The sequence below is a fragment of the Vigna umbellata genome, chromosome 4 (genome assembly GCF_029865625.1).
Source record: "Vigna umbellata cultivar VRB3 chromosome 4, Vumbellata_1.0, whole genome shotgun sequence".
Classification (NCBI taxonomy): Eukaryota; Viridiplantae; Streptophyta; class Magnoliopsida; order Fabales; family Fabaceae; genus Vigna; species Vigna umbellata.
In genome coordinates, this window is record NC_142168.1 from 10,849,141 (window position 1) to 10,867,957 (window position 18,817).

An 18,817-nucleotide genomic window follows, 5' to 3' on the forward strand; every position below is an offset into this window, starting at 1 on the left:
GCAAAGTGATAGAGCAGTTTATTACATCAGCACATTTATGTCATAATGCTGCATAATACTTTAGAATTTCTATTAAGTTTTCAAGGCAATAAATAAATCAAAACATAAGATCAGACTTGTGAAAAAAGAGAGTAAATGAATTAAACTTGTTAGATATAATTACAATGACAAGAAAACAAGAAATGTAATCAAACCATAATTATTTCATAAAATCATGTTATTCTCTTTCAACTATAAGTTTTCATATACAGCATTTCAATTTAAAGCTTTAATCAACAAAGTGAAGTTCAATTTCATTCAAACTATTATCTTTTGTGTGATTAATTAAATGATGACTTAAATACTGATTTGTTATGAATCTAAGAAAGGGGCCACCTTTTTGTTTTTTATTAAAAAAAGATTGTATTTTATGCATGGGGTTGATGATTAGGAAAAGATTGGAAAGTGGGGTTGGTATTAAATGGCATAAAAATCAAGTTAGGGATGAATGATTTTGATGGGTTTGTTGAATCTTAATTATGTGAGTGGCTCACACATGGTGTTTTGAAGAGCTCTTGAAAGCGTCCCTTTGAACCTCCATTAATTAAGCACAATAACTTTGACTACATCTATCTATTACTATTCAATCTATTTTGCTTCAATCTGGGCATTGTGTACAAAAGTTAGAAAATATCTATTTTGTCTTGTACAATACCCATAATTGAACAAATTATTGTGTTCTATATATCTTGGGGTACGTAGTTCATAACTAGAGTTTCTTGGGCTAATGATTATGGAGTTTTGCAATTATTGTCGCAATTTTGTAGAAGAAGCACGGGCCAAAAAGATGGAGATGAAGAAGAAGAAGAAGCATTTGCTAGGTTTAAAAGAAAGTGAGAAAGGGTGAGTGATAAGATTAAATGCTCTTGCACTGTTCTGCAAATTAACTATAGATGCTCAGATATCAGAGCTGATGTAAAAGAACGTGAATGTCATTTACATTTTCTGAATCGAAAAGTGACTTCTCATTTTGCCAAATTCATTAAACATTATAAAATAAGTGTGTGGATAAATTTCATAGTAGTACTTGAATACAAGAGAAAGAATCCAATAAATCATTCAATGCAAGAATCTGATGAACAAGTATCACATTAAATTTTTGTTAATTATGGTTTTAATATTATTTTATCAGTAAGGTTTAATTAAGTTTCAGTGTCTATAAATTTAAATATTTTTAGTTGAGTTATTATCCTCCTTTAGGATGACACAATTAATTATTTTATTTTGGAGTCTTAAGTAAAAAATCACAAATTTAGACAATAGAAAAAAAAAACAAGTTTTTGAAACTCTAATTATTACCTTGCTTATTTATCTGTCTTAAAAAAATGTAAAGTTTTATGATAAATATAAAAAGATATTATATTATTAATATAAGACGATAAATAAAATTTGTTATATTGTTAAGAATGTGTTAGATAATAAGGTTATTCTCTAATGACTTTCGAGTCATTACTTGAATTGACTAAATGATTATAAAACAAAAAAAAAAGTTGTTTGTCATTTTATATAAATAGTAATATTGACATATATTAAGACGAAGAGACAAAATAAATTAAATTGATGAAAATGTAAAATAGAAAAAACTTGATTAAAAAATACAAAAGGTTTGAATATGCAGTGCACAAAAAATATTTAATAAAAACAGTTAGAAATATTCAAATTTACAAAGGAATTGTAATTGATACGACTGAAATAAAAAAAGAAAGAAATGTTTGAATAGAATTGATATGAATTTCATTTATTAAAAGAATATATGTCAGAATATAAAAGAATAATAATGTAAATGTGTGAATAGAAGAGTGTTGTTGAATGTGTGCACGGTATATGAGGACAATATCCTATTATTGGTCATAAATGGGAATTAGTTTTAATATGCGATAATGCAAAAGTAAAAAAGATGTTAAAAAGAATGTGGATATTGGTGGAATGATGCAGTGATGCACAGATATTGAATTAGTGGTTAAACTAGAAAAGAAGGTGAAATAAGTAGCAACACATTTTCCATTTTGGTGAAAGTGAAGAATCATGGCGAAGGAACAGAAATTGTCCTTTTTTTCTAATTAGAGACGAGGCAAGAAAGATGAGAAAAAGAAGCATTATTATCAACAGTTCTCTTGACGTGCACGCTAGGTGTGGTGTGGGAATCAGAGGTTCCATTCAACAATTTCTCGAAATAGAATGCTCAGCCTGCCTCTGTTAAATCTTAAAAACATCCATTCACACAATTACGTCTTAATTTCAAAACTATAAACACTTTGTGGAAGAATCACCTTCTTATAGATTGTTCCTTATTTTGAACAACAACTTTTTGGACTTGTTAACAAGTAAGTTAAACATTATATATTTGAATGTGTTGGATTCTTTGATTTGATTAACCCGAAGAGATTTAAATCTATCCAGTAATGAATTAATAGTATAATATTTAACATTATCTTTAACCTTAAACGTTAAATTTTGCAAGTCTTACTTTTTATATATTCTTCATTTTACAATCCCGTAAGATTATTACACTATACAAAATTTTGTAATTACAAAAACAGATTTTATTGATGAAATTTTCGTTAACAAACCCAAATTTATTCATGAATTTTAGAGTTTTAATTATAAATGAATATTTTCGCTCGTAAAAAATTTTTCATTAAATTATAATTTGTATTATTGATAAATATTTTTATTGATAATTTGTCTGAAGATTAATTTCATCAATAAAATTTGTTAATAATTCGTGGTTTATATTACTGATGGATATTTCTATTTGTAAGAAAAGTAATAAATTTTTTACCAAATTTTCTGAAATCCTTTTTATATTAAGAATATATGGTAAGAAGAATAAAAGAAGTAGGGTGAAAAAGAGAAATAAGAAGAGAAGACATAATGATAATGATGATACAAAGTTAGGAGAAAAAAAGAAATATAACAAAAGATAAGAGAAAGGGGATGAAGAGAAAATCCAAAACGATGGTGGTGTAAGAAGAAAAAATAGAAAAGGATAAAAGGAAGAAAGAAAACAAAACAAAAAGAAAAACTAATCATGATATTTATCTAAAAATTTTAGTTTGTCAATAATTATCAAAATATATATTTATGGATAGATTTAATATCATCAATAGTTATTAACAATTTTTTTATCATCAATAATCTTAATAAAATCAAATTATTAAAAAAAAATTCTATTTCTAACAAATTATATCTATCGATAATATATGATTTTTTTTAATAGTACTAATTTTATATTCTCTATATAATTTGTTTTTATTATTAGTTACTAAGTTATTTTGACATGATTATTTATTTTTATGAAATTACACGGGTCTTTATGTATTATTTTGTAATAAGTTATGCGATTTTTTTCTCATTTTACATGTTTTTTTTTATTATTAATGATTGTATGTACAAATTGGATTTTCAAATTACAAATATGTCGAGATTTTCTCCTTTTCCTTTTCGTTTTCCCTTTTGATAATTTGTTTTGTCAGTTATTTTATTGTTTTTCATTTTATTCTATTTTCTTTTATTTGTGATGATTTATTTATCATTAATATATTTAAGTTTATTAAAATATTGGGTTAAAAATTAAAATTCATGTAAAAATCTAACTATTAATAAAAAGTTGTAGTAAATAAATTTTTCATTCTTTATTATATTATAATTTCATCTTAATCCAATTTTAGTTACAAAACATTCTTTTAAGTTTTAGAAATAATAAAGACTTTAACATCAAGAAAATAATTAAATAACGATCAATTTGACGACAAAAAATAATTAATTATTTTATTGTCTAATCTACATATAATTTTATATTAACATTTAAAATAGTCTCTATTTATATATTTAAAATACAAGGAATTAGTGTTTAACTTAATTTCTAATTTAAGATTATAAATTAATTTAAAATCAATAATAATAACTAATAGTTAATGTTAATGAATAATTTAGATTTTAATAAACAAATTAATTATAATTTTTATTTATAAATCAATTATAATTTTTTATTTATAATGCAAACTATTTTGGATATGAATAATTTTTTAGTTTGAACTTATAATTAATTATTTTGGTCTCCAAAATTAATTTTTTATTTAATAAATTTTTTCTAAAAATTTAATTAAAATTATATAAATTTATGAAAAAGTTAAAATTTTATTAAACATAAAAAATAAAACAAGTTAATATCGCAATAGGAATATAATGAAAAAAATGAAATTTCATTTATAATATTTTGTTGTCTACTGCGATAAACAAAAATTATATATATAGTAACTCAAATTTTTAAAATAAGCGCATGTTAAATATTATTATAATTTTTGATATTTTAATTATTTTGACATTCATAAATCATTTGTCATTATATAAAAATTTATTTAAATAAAAAATGAATCACATTAAATCTATGATAAAAGTTATACTTCACGAAATAGAAAGTAAACTATATTTAAAAAAAAAACTAAATAAATACATGAAATGAAAGTAAAATATTAAACAATTATATAAATTAAAGTCAAATTAACTAACTTATTAGTAAAATGGCTTTTTTTTATAAAATTTTAAGAAACTTTTAATTAATATACTTACAAACAAAAAAACATTAACGAATTTTTTTTTCTCTAAACCTCTAAAAAATCTTAAGAAAGTATATAATAAACTAAAATAGAATCAATTTTCAACAAAAACATACGAAAGTCTTCATTTCAAGTTCTTCTAATGTTTAAATGATTCTTATAAATTTAACATAAATACAAATTGCATTAAAATATTTACTCGTGTGTTTTTAAGATGCTAACACATACGATTAAAGTATGACAATCCATAATTAAATATGACTTATCAACTAAATTTTTTGTATTATCTCTTTTTCGAATATTCCAAATACATGACAATAATTTTGATATTTTAAAATATATTCATATAAGTGCATTTTAAAGACTCAACCTGAAAACAAAAAAAATCTCAAGTCTTCGTAACTGCATTATTATTATTATTATTAGTAGTATTAACCTTAAATCAATTAGCAGGTAACTTAAATTTTTATAACTTTAATTCATTGAAAACACTCATTTAGTTAAATTTGAGTATTTTCTTGTATTGTATATGTAATTAAAAAAAATGTGAAATGTTGAAAGGACATGATGAGGGCAATGTGGAGAAGAGGATAGAAAGAGTGATTGGAATTGGAATTGGAACTTGAGCTTTGCATAGCATAGGGACATAGTTAGGTCCATAATTAACCTCTTTCCTACCTAAATTCAAACCCATTCATTCAATCCCATTTCTCACTGTCACATCTATTCTCACTTAATTAATGCTCTCTTCTCTCTTCATCCACTTCAATTTTCAAACTCCATTTTTTATTTCTCAACTCAAATTAACCCTTTTCTCACATCTTATCACAATGCCAACTCTTGTTCAATCAAACTCATCATAACCTAATTATCATACATCTTATCACAACTCATTCCACCACAAAACTTGTTCAATAAAAAACTACAAATGCTGCTGTGTTGGAATTTTCTCAGTAATCACAAACTCATTTTAACCTAATTCAAATTGATTTATTAAATGTCATGTTGAGAATTCATTATCTTTAGAACAAAACTAGACATTAAAATGATCAAAATTTAAGTTGTTGCTGAATTTCATTTGACATATTCTTGGACAAGTTTGCAGGGTGTTCTCACTGAAAGTTTTCTGTGTTGTTCTTGCTTCATAAGTTTTCTTCCTGAATTTGATATCTTATTTCTTTCTGAGTGACAAAACTCTGAAACTAGTACTATCAAATGCTCAGATATCAATAAATGTACTACTAATGATGCTGCACACGTGTCCTTTCAACTGTCTCTCCTACTCACGCCAACTATAAGATTCAACTACTACTATTCCATTTTTTTTTGGTTTGCAAGACCCTTTTAAACATTCTTAAATTAATACTTTAACCTATAAAAGATTAAATATAGAAACTAAAAGAAAATTGCAATAGTAAAAGCATTAAAACCTTATCTTAATTGTAGTAGGTGTTGAGTATTTATGAGTTTCTGAGTGATTATGTGCTCCTTGAAATTCTAACTTTTTTTTTTGTGTTGACTATTGATGTTGAAATCACTGCACAAGAACAGAAAAAGTAAAAGAAGCAAATATAAGCGCGTTTGTTGAAGCTTTGTCTGAACGTAGCACGCACATGCAAGGTCGCAGAAAGCTTTTGCAGCTGAGATTAACATGACATGCATGAATCCCAAGCACGACAGACAGAACACATTTTTTTTCCTCATCGTTCATTCGCCATGTGGGAAAGCTATTTTGTCATTACAAAAGAAAATAAAAAACAATAATGAATAATAATACTAACTTGTCTCAATCACCTAATCAAATAGATAACGGTAGAAAAAGGTTTGAATGGTTTTTTTAAGATGGTAGACTTTCATTGATTAGATGAAAAATGCATGTTTAAGTTTTAGCTTGATCAAACAAAACAAGCAATAGAAGTTAATTAGGTCTATTTAAACGAGTTTTTTCATAATACTTTTTCATGAAAAAAATCTAAAATTATTATTTTTTATATAAGTTTAAACTAATAAATATTTTAAAAAATCATATAAAGTCTCTTTAAACTAACTTATGTATAAACTAATTTTAACCTTTATTTTTAAAAAAAAAACAAAAACTATTTACACTATATATCCTTTAATCGAAATTGGGTGAGTAAGAATATATTAAGAGTAAAATATCTCCTTGAACACACTTTTGGGAAGGAGTACTATTTTCCAAATTAAACCCTAAAATACCTTAATATTTTCTTTTGAAAATTACAAAGTTGGAATATCCGTTAAAAAGATTAATTAGAAGGAAATTTTATCTTTTTACAACTAAGCTTTTGCAAACAACTATATATGATAACCTCATTTTAATTATAAAATATTGTTTAAGTGCAGAAAGCATTTCAATAAAAAGAAGTGACTTGTAAAATTTAAATTATTTGTATAGTGGTTGTGTCAAATAGCTTGGTTATCATAGCTCTAATTATAACTATCAATGCATGTTGGTCCAAAATACATATATAATAATTTCTATGAGGACCATTGTTTTACTGTGCAAAAATGTCAAAGATATGAATGGTATCGTAGGCTATAACAAACTACAGTTAATGCAACACAGACTCTTATTTTGAATATTTAATTGTGTATTTATTATATATATATATATATATATATGTGTATTTATTATATATATATATATATATTTATTTATTTATTTGTAAACAAGTTTAATCATAATATAAATATTTTAGAATAAAATAATTTTAATCTACATTTATCATATTAATAATAAAAGTCATATGCACTCGTTTATGTATTGAAAATCTATTTTATTATTAGAATTTCTATCATATTTTTTTCATGTTGTGATATATATTGAATGTATAATTAAATATTAATGGTGATTTAATAATGGATGAATTTTATTATAATAAATTTTAGATGATTATAGTGTTGTATTAAAAAGCAAACTTTAAATATATATCAATAAAATCGACTTAAGGTTGGAAATAACTTTTATATATATATATATATATATATATATATATATATATTATATTTATCTTATATATATTTGATATTGAATTTTCAAAAAATAAAATAACTAAAGAGAAACTAGAGAATAAAATTATAGTATTAAAGAAAGTAGGAGAAGATTGAAGGAAGGTGGATTAAGAAAACGAAATATGATTTTTGAAAAGAATAGTAGTTTTGAAATGTGTGTGGTAAATGGAGAAGCTTAGAACTACATTGTGATACATTAATGGAGGACATAATGATGTTCGGCTACATAATAGTAATTCGTACAGAAACTACAGAGAAGAGTCCAAAGTCTGGAACCGAGGAACGGGACAAACAGTCCACACACTCACTCAAACTCCATTAACCTACGAAATTAAAGTTATTGAATTTGAGATGGAGGTGGTAGTGGTGACAGACATGGCTGTTTGGTCAATTTTAAGGTAGCACAAGGCTTTGATTGTTTGGGGCTAAACAATTATACATATATGAATATTTTGGATGAGAAGGGTGTTGTTTGGCATGTGAAGAGAGTTTGAGTGCATGTGGTTAGGGAAGAACATGTTGCAATACAACAGTGGAAGGTGTGGAGTGATGTTGGTGCAATGCAGTGAAGTCGAAGACAAACAGTGCTGTCTCTGATGGGGCCTCTGCCCTGCAACATTACTGTTGTTGAAATAGTTAGGTGAACAAAAAACACTTTTTTTCTTTCTCTACTTCTATACTTCTATTCACACACAAACAAATTTTATTAGTTGACGAGTTTATTTCTAATTTTTAGAGGCCGTTTCATAAATTATTTGAATCAGTTTATCCCTTGATTAATTTAAAAAGACACCTATTCTTTTTTCTTTATGCTGTTTTCTGGCTCATCTTTCTACTCAGGAGTTTCATCTGAACTATTCGAATTCAAATTTGAGAAAAACAATTCAGTCAATGATGCCATATTTGATTAATTATGAAGTTTATACTTCATAAACTACTTACAGTTTTTGTATTTGCCCCTGAGGTACATTGTGGTGCGGTTGCAATTGAATACGTGTCAAGCTCTCTACCACCGGTTGTGTTTCACCAGTTGATTTCTTCCTTGTTAATTTACTTTTTCTATTTCTTTCTAAACTGAAATGGCATTGACTATTATTCTTGTACCAACCGTTCGATCTTCACTTGATCGCTCGGTATTTTCAATCTTAAAGAAACACTGAAGATTTTTCCAATTTTAAAGGAATGTCATCACAGTCGACTCTTCGGTCAAAATTACACAATTGATCGATTGATGATTACACCATTGAGACTATTATCACAAATTCAACATATGTTTAACAAGTGAAAACAAGTAAAATATACTTATAAATTTTTGGGCCGTAATTGGATTAATTCTAATTAAAAGTCCTCTTTGAAACCTATAAATACATAAGTACGATAAAAAAGTAGGTGATTGCATTTATTACAAATTTACAACTTGACTATGATAACCAATCGGACACAATTAATTGATTTGAGCGTCAAAATGTCTTTGAGAGTTACCCATCAATTCGACTCATAAATTGAAGGAGAAAGACTAAGAAATATTACTCTTGTATATGAGATTCATTAGTGTGCCTAAGTTTCTAGAAATAGTTATTATTGTATCGATTATTACTCTTGTATTGCAATAAGCCTATGATACATACAAGGCTAAAGCAATAAGCCTATGATACATACAAGGCTAAAGCACATATTCAATCAGCTTGGTTATAACATCTACCTAATAGAATATGAACTATGCACGTCAACTTCACCTTAGTAAGTATTCAGCCCAATGGCAGATAACAACAAAATATCCCTCACTTTTCTCTTGACTTTAGGGTTGTAATTATGTCTAGCAATCGACAATCTTCGATGAGTCCAAATTATGCTGGAACTCATTGGTGGTAATTGTCCTATTTACACATTAGTAGGTCACAAATGTTAATGTTCTAAGTTATATCTGACTAAATTTCATATCATAGTGCAACTTGACGTCACTTTGTTTAATGCTTAACTCCCTTACTAGCCTTGTAAGAAGGCTTTGTTGACATTGCCATAATTACCGCAAAATTGATTTCTAATAAATAGGCCACACTTAAGAGTAGAGACGTGTTCAACCTTCAATCATCCAAACTACCAACTCTTGTGAAAATTTGAGTATTGCCAAAATACTTTTAGTCCAACATTGATTAGATGACCCTTGTTCAAAGGATTTGTATATTAAAACATTTCTTATACTCTTAAAAGGTGGATTACAAAGGAAGTGAGTTCTGTATTGGTTGAATTTAAAGGTGACAAAGTCAACTCACCTTACACAAATTGATTCACCACATTTTAAGTTAAAAATGAATGAGTTTAATCAACTTATTTTATGACAAACTAAAATTTTTAAGACTTATGGTGAATTAAATAGGTTGACTAACTTTATTTTTGTAAAAGTTATAAATTGTTATTTTCTTTTGTTTTTAAATATAATGTAGGATTGAATCTAAAATATGAATTTTATAAAAGAAATATGGAGAAGGAATGCGATTGAGACGGAAAAACAAAGAGATGGCAGAGGAATGATGAAAGAGCACAAAAGAGTAGTAAAGGAACACAAAATAGTGATGCAAAAACAATAAATAGTTCACAAGGAAAATGAGAAAAACAGAGAAACGAAAAAAGAATGAGTCAAACCTGTTTTAACTCATAATCTACAAAATGTTCAATTTTTCAACTTGACTTAACTCATTTATGATAAATAGAATTGATTCACCAGTTTGGACTAACTTTGACATGTCTAGTTAGAAATTGTGTACACATTTTAATTTAATCTTGACAACGTTACTATTTACTTTATTTATTTATTGCCTTTGGTATATAATTTTTAAAGCTTATACGGATTTCCTTTGGTATATAAAAATAGGTATTTCTCGTCTCTTCTAAAACCTATCTTCCCTCTATTATTCTATATTCTCTTTTACTAAGTTTTTCGATCTTACGAGCATGTTTGTCACTTCTGTATTTTTCAGTACCATCCGAATTATTCTACCTTTAAGATCCAATCATCAAAAAAGTCGAATCAATAGAAACTCAAATCTTCACTTTAAAACGTTTTTATAAATTTGTGATGGACTTGAAATATTTTAAGATCCAATCATCACTCTTCTTACGTCCCACCACTTTTACTAACATGCACAACAATATCTCTTTAGATGTTTTAATTTTTCTCTTAACGTACTTTTGTTAGTATTTTATTTGAATCTTTTAATAAACTCACAATTATAGCCCTTTTTTAAATTAATAATTTTCTTTAGCGATTTACAATAAAGATAATTTAATACAGAAGGGAGAAATAGAGTATGGTTTGTGAGTGTGAACTGCACATTAATTAAAAAAATAACTGTTATTTTTTTTTTTTTTAAATTATGATGAGATTATATTGATTATACTTTTTCACGATAAGTTTCCTCTGTAATTACTTGTTGGAACTTTCTAATAAACATTTTTTCTTCAGTTAACCATTTTTTCTATAAATGGTTTGAAATGGGCGTTTCTGTATGAGAATATAGTCTATTTAAGTGCATTTATAATAATAATAATTATTATTATTACGAGAGTTTTGAGTAAAAGAAATGTCAAAATCAAACTACTAAATCAGATTGGACTTTTCTGAATTTGGGTATTTTCCGTACAAAATCTAATTTTGATTCATGAAGTTTTTATTTTTGAGTTTTAGACCGAATTTGAAGTTTGAGATGGTTGAAAAGCATCGTAGCAGATCGGGCATAAAATGTAGAAGGTCGATCGTGCACTGTAACAGACGAAGCAGGACATGTATGGAACTGACCCTATAATAGATTGGATGAGCTATTGGAGAGATTGATCGAGCTGTTGGAAAGTTCATTTACAATTTGTTATGATCATCCATAACATATGGAAGTAACATGCACAAGATACTCTCATGTTTAAGTAAGTAGGTAAACATTTTGATGGTTAAATATATATATTGTGTGTATGATGTTAAAGTGATACATAAGACCTTTGTTTATAATAGCTACGATGAACTTTTACATTTTACTGACCTAAAAATATTCAAATCACATCTTAATTTGTTTTAGAGACCTAGTCATTATAGCTGATCATTTAATGATACCCAATCAACCATGTTTGTTTGGCTATACTGCTCGAGTGATCGGCCTAGTCGAACCTGTGATCGGCCTAATGGTAGTGGGCCTGTCACATCATTTGGAACTTCGACCGTATGGTAGTCTTGTTCACCGAAGTTTTAATGGAGAATCCCTAAAGGCCTAAAGCTAAAGGTCATCCATAATTTTCGAAGGCCCAGATGAAGTGATTAAGGAGGAGTCTGAACACTGGCTTCTAAGATCCACATTACGCATTCTTTTATTATTTTTAACAAAAGAAAAAGGATTTGTGCTACTGAAAATTTTAATTTTATAATTTAGTTTTGATTTTTCTTTTTCAGGTTTATCACTTTTTAAGTTCACGTTGCATCAAACACTGCTATTTACATAAAGAGTTGTGCGGTTCGTGGACTATCCATTTCTGCCTATTTAAAAACTCTGTATTGCCAAAATAACACTCTTTTAAAGCACCAAAAGGTACGAAAATGAAATCATATCTACAGGGAATTTTGCTACCTTTGTAGATTCGATGTGCTTCAGCATCATTCCTTTGACTACATTCCCAAAGCTCAGACAAACGTACACCAAAACAGTGAGTAATGTTGTGTTACAATCAACATATATGAATCTGAACTTTTACAGCTCTAGAGTACCACTCTAAACTGCAAATTTTATTACATTCTTGAAAAATCGCAGAGATACAGAATTTCAGAAATTACTACAAATGAAAACATTGATAAATAGTCAAATTGAAACATCATAAATAGTCCAGAAATTTAACTTGTGTCCAATCATCCCTCATCTGCTGTGAATCCACCACAAGAGATTACTGTAAGAGTTTCCATCATCAAAACCTGTCAGCGTTCTAATGTTCTTCAATGCTGCTTGCTTATCATAAATTCCCTGCAAGGCATAGGTCATTCCCTTCCAACTTTGACTACTTAAAGATGGAAATGTCCATTCCACAAGCTCCTTCACATAAGCAGCATCAGAGAACAATGTCTCGGTGATAGGCAACAAGGGTAGCACTTGGATTCCAAGTCTGCATTCTCTACATTCAGCACTGGCCCACCATAACTTACTATCCCTCTTATTAGCCCACAAAATTCCCACTATCCTATTGTCTTTTGCAAATTCTTCTTCGTACAAGTTGTCATCCACTTTAACATGCCACCAAGTTTGTGCAGCTAGAATTTCCAACGCCACTAACGTTGACCCAGTGGCAACAAGATTTGAGTCACCATATGCCAGACCCACCAACGCTGCTGAATAGTATGCATTCACAGCTTCACTCGTGCTTTCTTGGTTCCTACCATCTTCAAATTCGGTCACTCCTGCCGCCCAAGAATGTAACATATAGAGGTCAAAACACCTTAGACGTGGATAAATTCTGCTATACCTTGGACCCAAGTTCATAAAATCTGTCACAAGTGAATAAACTTGTGGCTTGTATTTTTGTCCCCACTCGGGATCAATCTTTGCAAGAACCGCAATTCCATATAAAAAATACCCCAAATGGTAATGGTGATCATTGTAAACTCCAAACCCAAAATCAGCGGTTGAATCCGTTGACCCTAGTTTGGTTACAAGTCCACTCCATTTGTTTTCATACAGAAAACCATTCCCTACGAAAGTTCCATCTAACCAAGGCTCGATGGCCTCTTTAAGAAAATCCTTAATGGTGGGAACAACCTTCGAAAAAGACACTTCTTCCGCTATCAATGCCAACCTTGCAGCCCTTCCAACTCGCTTTCCATAAAAATAAGACGAATTTGTTCCTATTGCTGAAGAATTAAGCTTCTGCACATCCTTAACAAGCGCCGACACAATCTCATCATATGAATCTTTTTCCACTCCTTTGTTAGAATACCATTTCACAGGAATACTATCCGTTTCCAGAACCCATGAATCTCCAACAACACCAACAAGATCACCATCAATGCTTCTATACTTAAAATCACTCAGCACAGTAATTTGCCCGTTATTTTTACTTGATAAAAGTTTAACATGAAGAGGGTGAGCCAGCATGAGCAAATCCCCAGAACCTTCCTTTTTCCATTGATACACCAAACGGAAAGGCTCCTGCAGTGTTGCATGACCCGACAAAGGGTAACACGAGCTGAACTTGTCAAGAATTGTCGCATAGTTAGGATCAGGCAACACTGCTACACGAATGATGCCAGAAAATGGCTTTGAGGTAACCTGAGAAGCACCATCATGATTAAAATAGATTGGGGAGGAGGCGTATATGAGCCATGTCTGAGTGTTGTTAAGCTTAAGGGTGTACTTGGTGTTTTTGTCATTGTTGGGAGACAGAGAGAGTATGGTATGCACTGTTGTGATAGAAAGAGATGTTGAAGATGTGACGGAAGCAGTTATAAAAGGGCTTCCTCTTGAGAGAAAGAACCTGAGGTTGGAGGAGGGAATGTCCAAAGTGATACCAAGGTCACTGAATGATGAGATTACACGGTTTTGTGGAGTTGAAAGTGTTTGAGTGGAAGAGATGGTGAGATCTGGCACAAAAGCTTGGTACAAGAGTGCTGTGGTGAAGAGGAGAAAAGGGTATGAGGCTGATAGAGAGGAGTTTGAAGTTTGGATGAGGTAAGGGTGAATGTACTCAGGCTGTGATCCGTTTGGTATAACATAGTTTTGGAAGAAAGAGTTTGTGGGAAGTGGAGATGAAAGAAGGTTTGAGGAGAAGTAGGTTGAAGGGTCTGGAAGAACTGTGGATTGAGTTTGAGGGAACAGAAAAGAGGAAGAAGAAGAAGACATTGTTGTCTGTGGTTGCTTCTTGCAGTGTTGTGTGGTGCCGCTGCCTCAGCCGCTGCCTCAGCCATTTTATAAGTAAAGATAAGAGTTTGTTTGGCCTAATGGTTGACTTTTAGAACCAAGAGAAATGCTAAGCTATAAATTTATATTCTTGCCCGGCTGCCAGTACACTCATTATTATTAAATTAGTTTCATTAAAAATAAAACAATTTGTGTTGCTCTTATTTATTACTCTTTTAATCATTATGAACAGATGTTGAATGTCATTTTAGAGTCTATAAGTGCAAGGAAGCAAGTTAAAAGAGAGAGAAACAATTAGTATAAAATATTGAAATGGTGCTATACTAAAAATGAAGAAAATGTTGTTAAGTTGTCATAAATAAGATGAAAGAGCAACTTGATGTATTATATTTTTAGCTAATTTTGCGTTCATAGTTTTTTTTCTTTCCTGTTGAGCTCATGATTCACGGGTGCAAGAAAGTGTATGATATAACGAGTAATAATGCTTTTTTATATATATATATATATTTTAGTTTAAGTACAACTACTTCGTTATAACAATATAATAATATAAATATTTGAATTAATACGATAATTTGTAAATAGTATATAAATTAGAAGTTATTTTAAAAAATAACTTATAAAATAATGTTTGCATCTATATATATTAATTATAAATGGATTTTATCTCTTATGAGATTTTTAATTTTTAACATTCTAGGATATACTTTATTTATGATTCTATGTCATAAAATTAATTGATAAGATGAAATTTATATTTATTTATATATTGTTTATGCTGAAATAGGATGAGGATCTCCGTCGAACGTCTTCCTGCTGCTGTCGAGCGTCTTGCTGCCACTGCTGAGTGTCTTTCCTTCTCCTATCTCCAGTCAACCGGACACCGAATGTGAGCGACTTGTAGAAGACACTTCGACGCTCAAATCAGAAATCTTCTCTGTAGGCCTTTTATAATTTAGTAGTCAGTAAAACGTGAGTTTACCTCAAATCCTAAACCCTTATTTATAGAGTTTAAAAAATTAGTTTCCTCTTAACGGTCATTAATGGAAACCTTAACTGTTTAACCGTAGTCGTTATCACATTTATTTGTACATTAGCTCTGCTCAACGGTTGTCGGGATCGAACGGCTGAGAGGCTCTTTCCTGCAGTTGATCGTTCGGTTCCTTAGGGTCTTATGTCATCTAACTTTTACCGTTCAGTCGACAAGGGACTTAAAACTTTTAACAATAATAAATTAATAAGTAGTTAATGAAATCCAAAAATGTTAAAACATCAGTTTCCATATAATAAAAAAGGCATTAATGTTCTTAATAGAACAAATTATGATATTTATTTTACTTTAAGTTAGACATATTTTATATTTTCCGTATGTGGTATCATTTGTTATTTGCATAATTTTTCTTTCAAGGTACGTACGTACAAAGGGTATTTTGTTTTTCTTTGAATAACATTGCTTCTTGCATATTATATATGTTGCCCCACACGTTTGGTTAACGACCTTATATTTCTTTTAAGACTCTTTTCATCCCGTTATTAAATTACAAGTTACATATTTTTATTCCCGTTCCTTGATAAGTATACCCTAAAAAATGTTAATTCATAATCTTCCTGTGTAATAGGGAAAGGAACACTCTTCTAATTTATATATATTCATATTCTCTAGTTAGTTATCTTCCATTAAAATATATACAACATGAAGCTTTTGTTTGTTAAATAAATAGATTGTAAGCATTAAATTTATTTTTTAAATATAGGATAAGCATTATCACATTTGTTTACACGATTAAATATTTACAAGTTTGCAAAGACTAAAATTTTGTAGGCAGATTGTTAATAATTCAATAAAGAGGTCCATCAAAATCAATAAGATAAAATGTAGTGTTTCGGATGTGTAGGGTTGTGTCGTCCAATGTCTCCACGTCCTCCTCTGCTGGTACTTAGTGTGTCCGGTCCTCCGTACTCGCTCCTCAATTTCTTCCTCAATCCGCGGGTGGGAGACCTGCGAAAGATTCTCCGATGCCAAAGTCAGTTGAGAATGGCGTTTTTCTATCGAACAATAATAAATGTGCAGTAAATGCAACCTATCTACCACTCACCCTGGATCTGTATTTATAGTTTTCGCTATGGGCTTGGGATTAGTGAAAAGTTAATCACGACCCAAATTCAGCCCAATAGCTCTTAACCTCAACTTACCTTAAACCTGGTTAATTAGCGGTATGACCGGTCGGTCTCCTAAAGTTCGGCTTGTGGACCAGCCGACCCCTATAGGCGGCATGTGTAGCAAACAGAATGTCCGGCCGACCTTTTAGTGTATCCGGATGACGGGGTAAGGTCGCGTGATCTCGGACGCCTGGACGTCCGGTTTGTTGTATCGAACCTTCGATGATGAACCAAAGAGTAGCGTGTTTGGTCCAGTGCAGATGTCCGGCCTATCTGGCGTCCGGTCCCCACTGGTACATGTAGCATCATCTTAGAATCCACTTTTGAACCTAATTTAATCCACTGATTTGTTAAATAATTATGATCTCTATCTTACAAAAGCATTATGTTTCTCGTATACTAGTCAAAGTTGATTTCAAACACCCACGAGAGTTGAGATTGCAAAATTAAACATTTGTAAATGGATTAATAACAATTTGATGATATTCAATTAATTAGAACTAGGTAACAAGTAATTTGATAGAACCAACAGCAAACAATTTATAAAACAGATTTTAACATTATCAATGTAATTAAATTTTATAAACTTAATTTGTAAGATAAAAATTGTTTATATTAATCTTATTATAGTTGATATTTGATCTTAAATACAAATTCTCGTGTAGACCTATAAAGTGTTAAACATTTACAAGCTATTATCTATGGAGTTAAACTAGACTCAAATCAAATTTTAAAAATAACTTTAAGAGATTGTAATACATACATTAAAAAATAATTGACATTTTTCTTTATATTAAAACTATTATAATTTGTTATAATTCATTCATATCTCTCGTTTTTCATTCATATTATTATTTTTATTTCTCAGCATGCATATAATTAAAATTAATAAGCTATTTTGGAAAGTTTAAAAATATAAATAAATAAATGATAGAATCAAACGAAAGATATTATTACTTCGGAAGTAGTACTTTCCGTTCCCACATTAAAAACTAATTTTACATATTACATTAAATTTTATTAATATTTTATTTTATTTTTTAAAAAATCCTTCTCATAAAATTAAACATGTGATCTGATAACGTAACCAAAGATCGATTGAATTCAAAATATTTGTTAAACAATGTAAGATAATTAAAAAGAATATTTAAAAATAAATATTCTTTTGTTATGAGTAGTAAATGACGTTTACCTTTGTTTATTAATTGAGCACGGATACATTGATACTATGCTATTTTTTAATTATTTTTTCCAAAATTACTTTTTTATTTTTAATAAATATTAAAAAAAATGGGATCCACAATGTCATTTGAACGTGAAAAAGTAAAGAGGCGTGTCAAAGTATTATTTTTGTTATTAATTTTGAATTTCTAGGCTCTTGAGTAAGCTGGAGGGTGTCAATGATTGATTATATTTTATGGCATGAGCTTCCTGTTCTTACGAGGCAGAACATGTCTCAATTTCCAAGGCACGTCCAATTCCTACGGTGGAACCAAAACTTTTTCGTTGCATTCTTCATTAATGTTTTTTTTTTTCTTTTTTAAATGCCTTTGATTAATGTTTAAACGTGCCATGTTCGAAGAACTTCTGTTAATTCATTGAGCCATAAATTACCCTCTAACTCCACTTTGAGAAAACATAACACATGTTATCGTGTTAGTTTTTCACATAAAATATATTTGTATGTAGTTAGAAAATGTTTTATTTATGTTGATACCGAAGAAATATTTTAAAATTATTTGGCCATCGAAAAATATATTATAAATTAATTAATCAAGTAATTTTATAAACTAAAATATATTATTGAAAATATTTAATGAAGAGCACTTTCCTATTATAACTTAAAGTTATATATATTATAAAAAAAAATATTGATATAATTAAGAAGTGAATTTTAAGTCAAATTTAATTTATAAAAAAAAAATTATAAAGTAAGATTTATGCTAAGTAATATATTTTAAATTGATGTTATTTTTAACTAACGTGAAATTGTATATATATTTATAACGAAAACGAATTGTAACTCAACTTTACTTATAATAATAATGGTAATATTTCAAGAATTTTAATTAAGAAAATGGATTTAGTATATCATATAGGGAAAAATTTTTCAAAAGTTCTCATTCTATACATAATCATTTT

General features: G+C 28.8%; 1 protein-coding gene across 1 annotated transcript; it reads right to left on the reverse strand.

Annotated features, from left to right (window-relative positions):
* Positions 1–12,317: 12,317 nt before the first annotated feature.
* Positions 12,318–14,539, reverse strand: LOC124830646 (glucan endo-1,3-beta-D-glucosidase-like). The gene has a single exon (XM_047304420.2). It carries the CDS (start codon positions 14,495–14,497, stop codon positions 12,524–12,526), a length of 1,974 nt encoding a protein of 657 aa, XP_047160376.1. The 5' UTR covers positions 14,498–14,539; the 3' UTR covers positions 12,318–12,523.
* Positions 14,540–18,817: the final 4,278 nt, after the last annotated feature.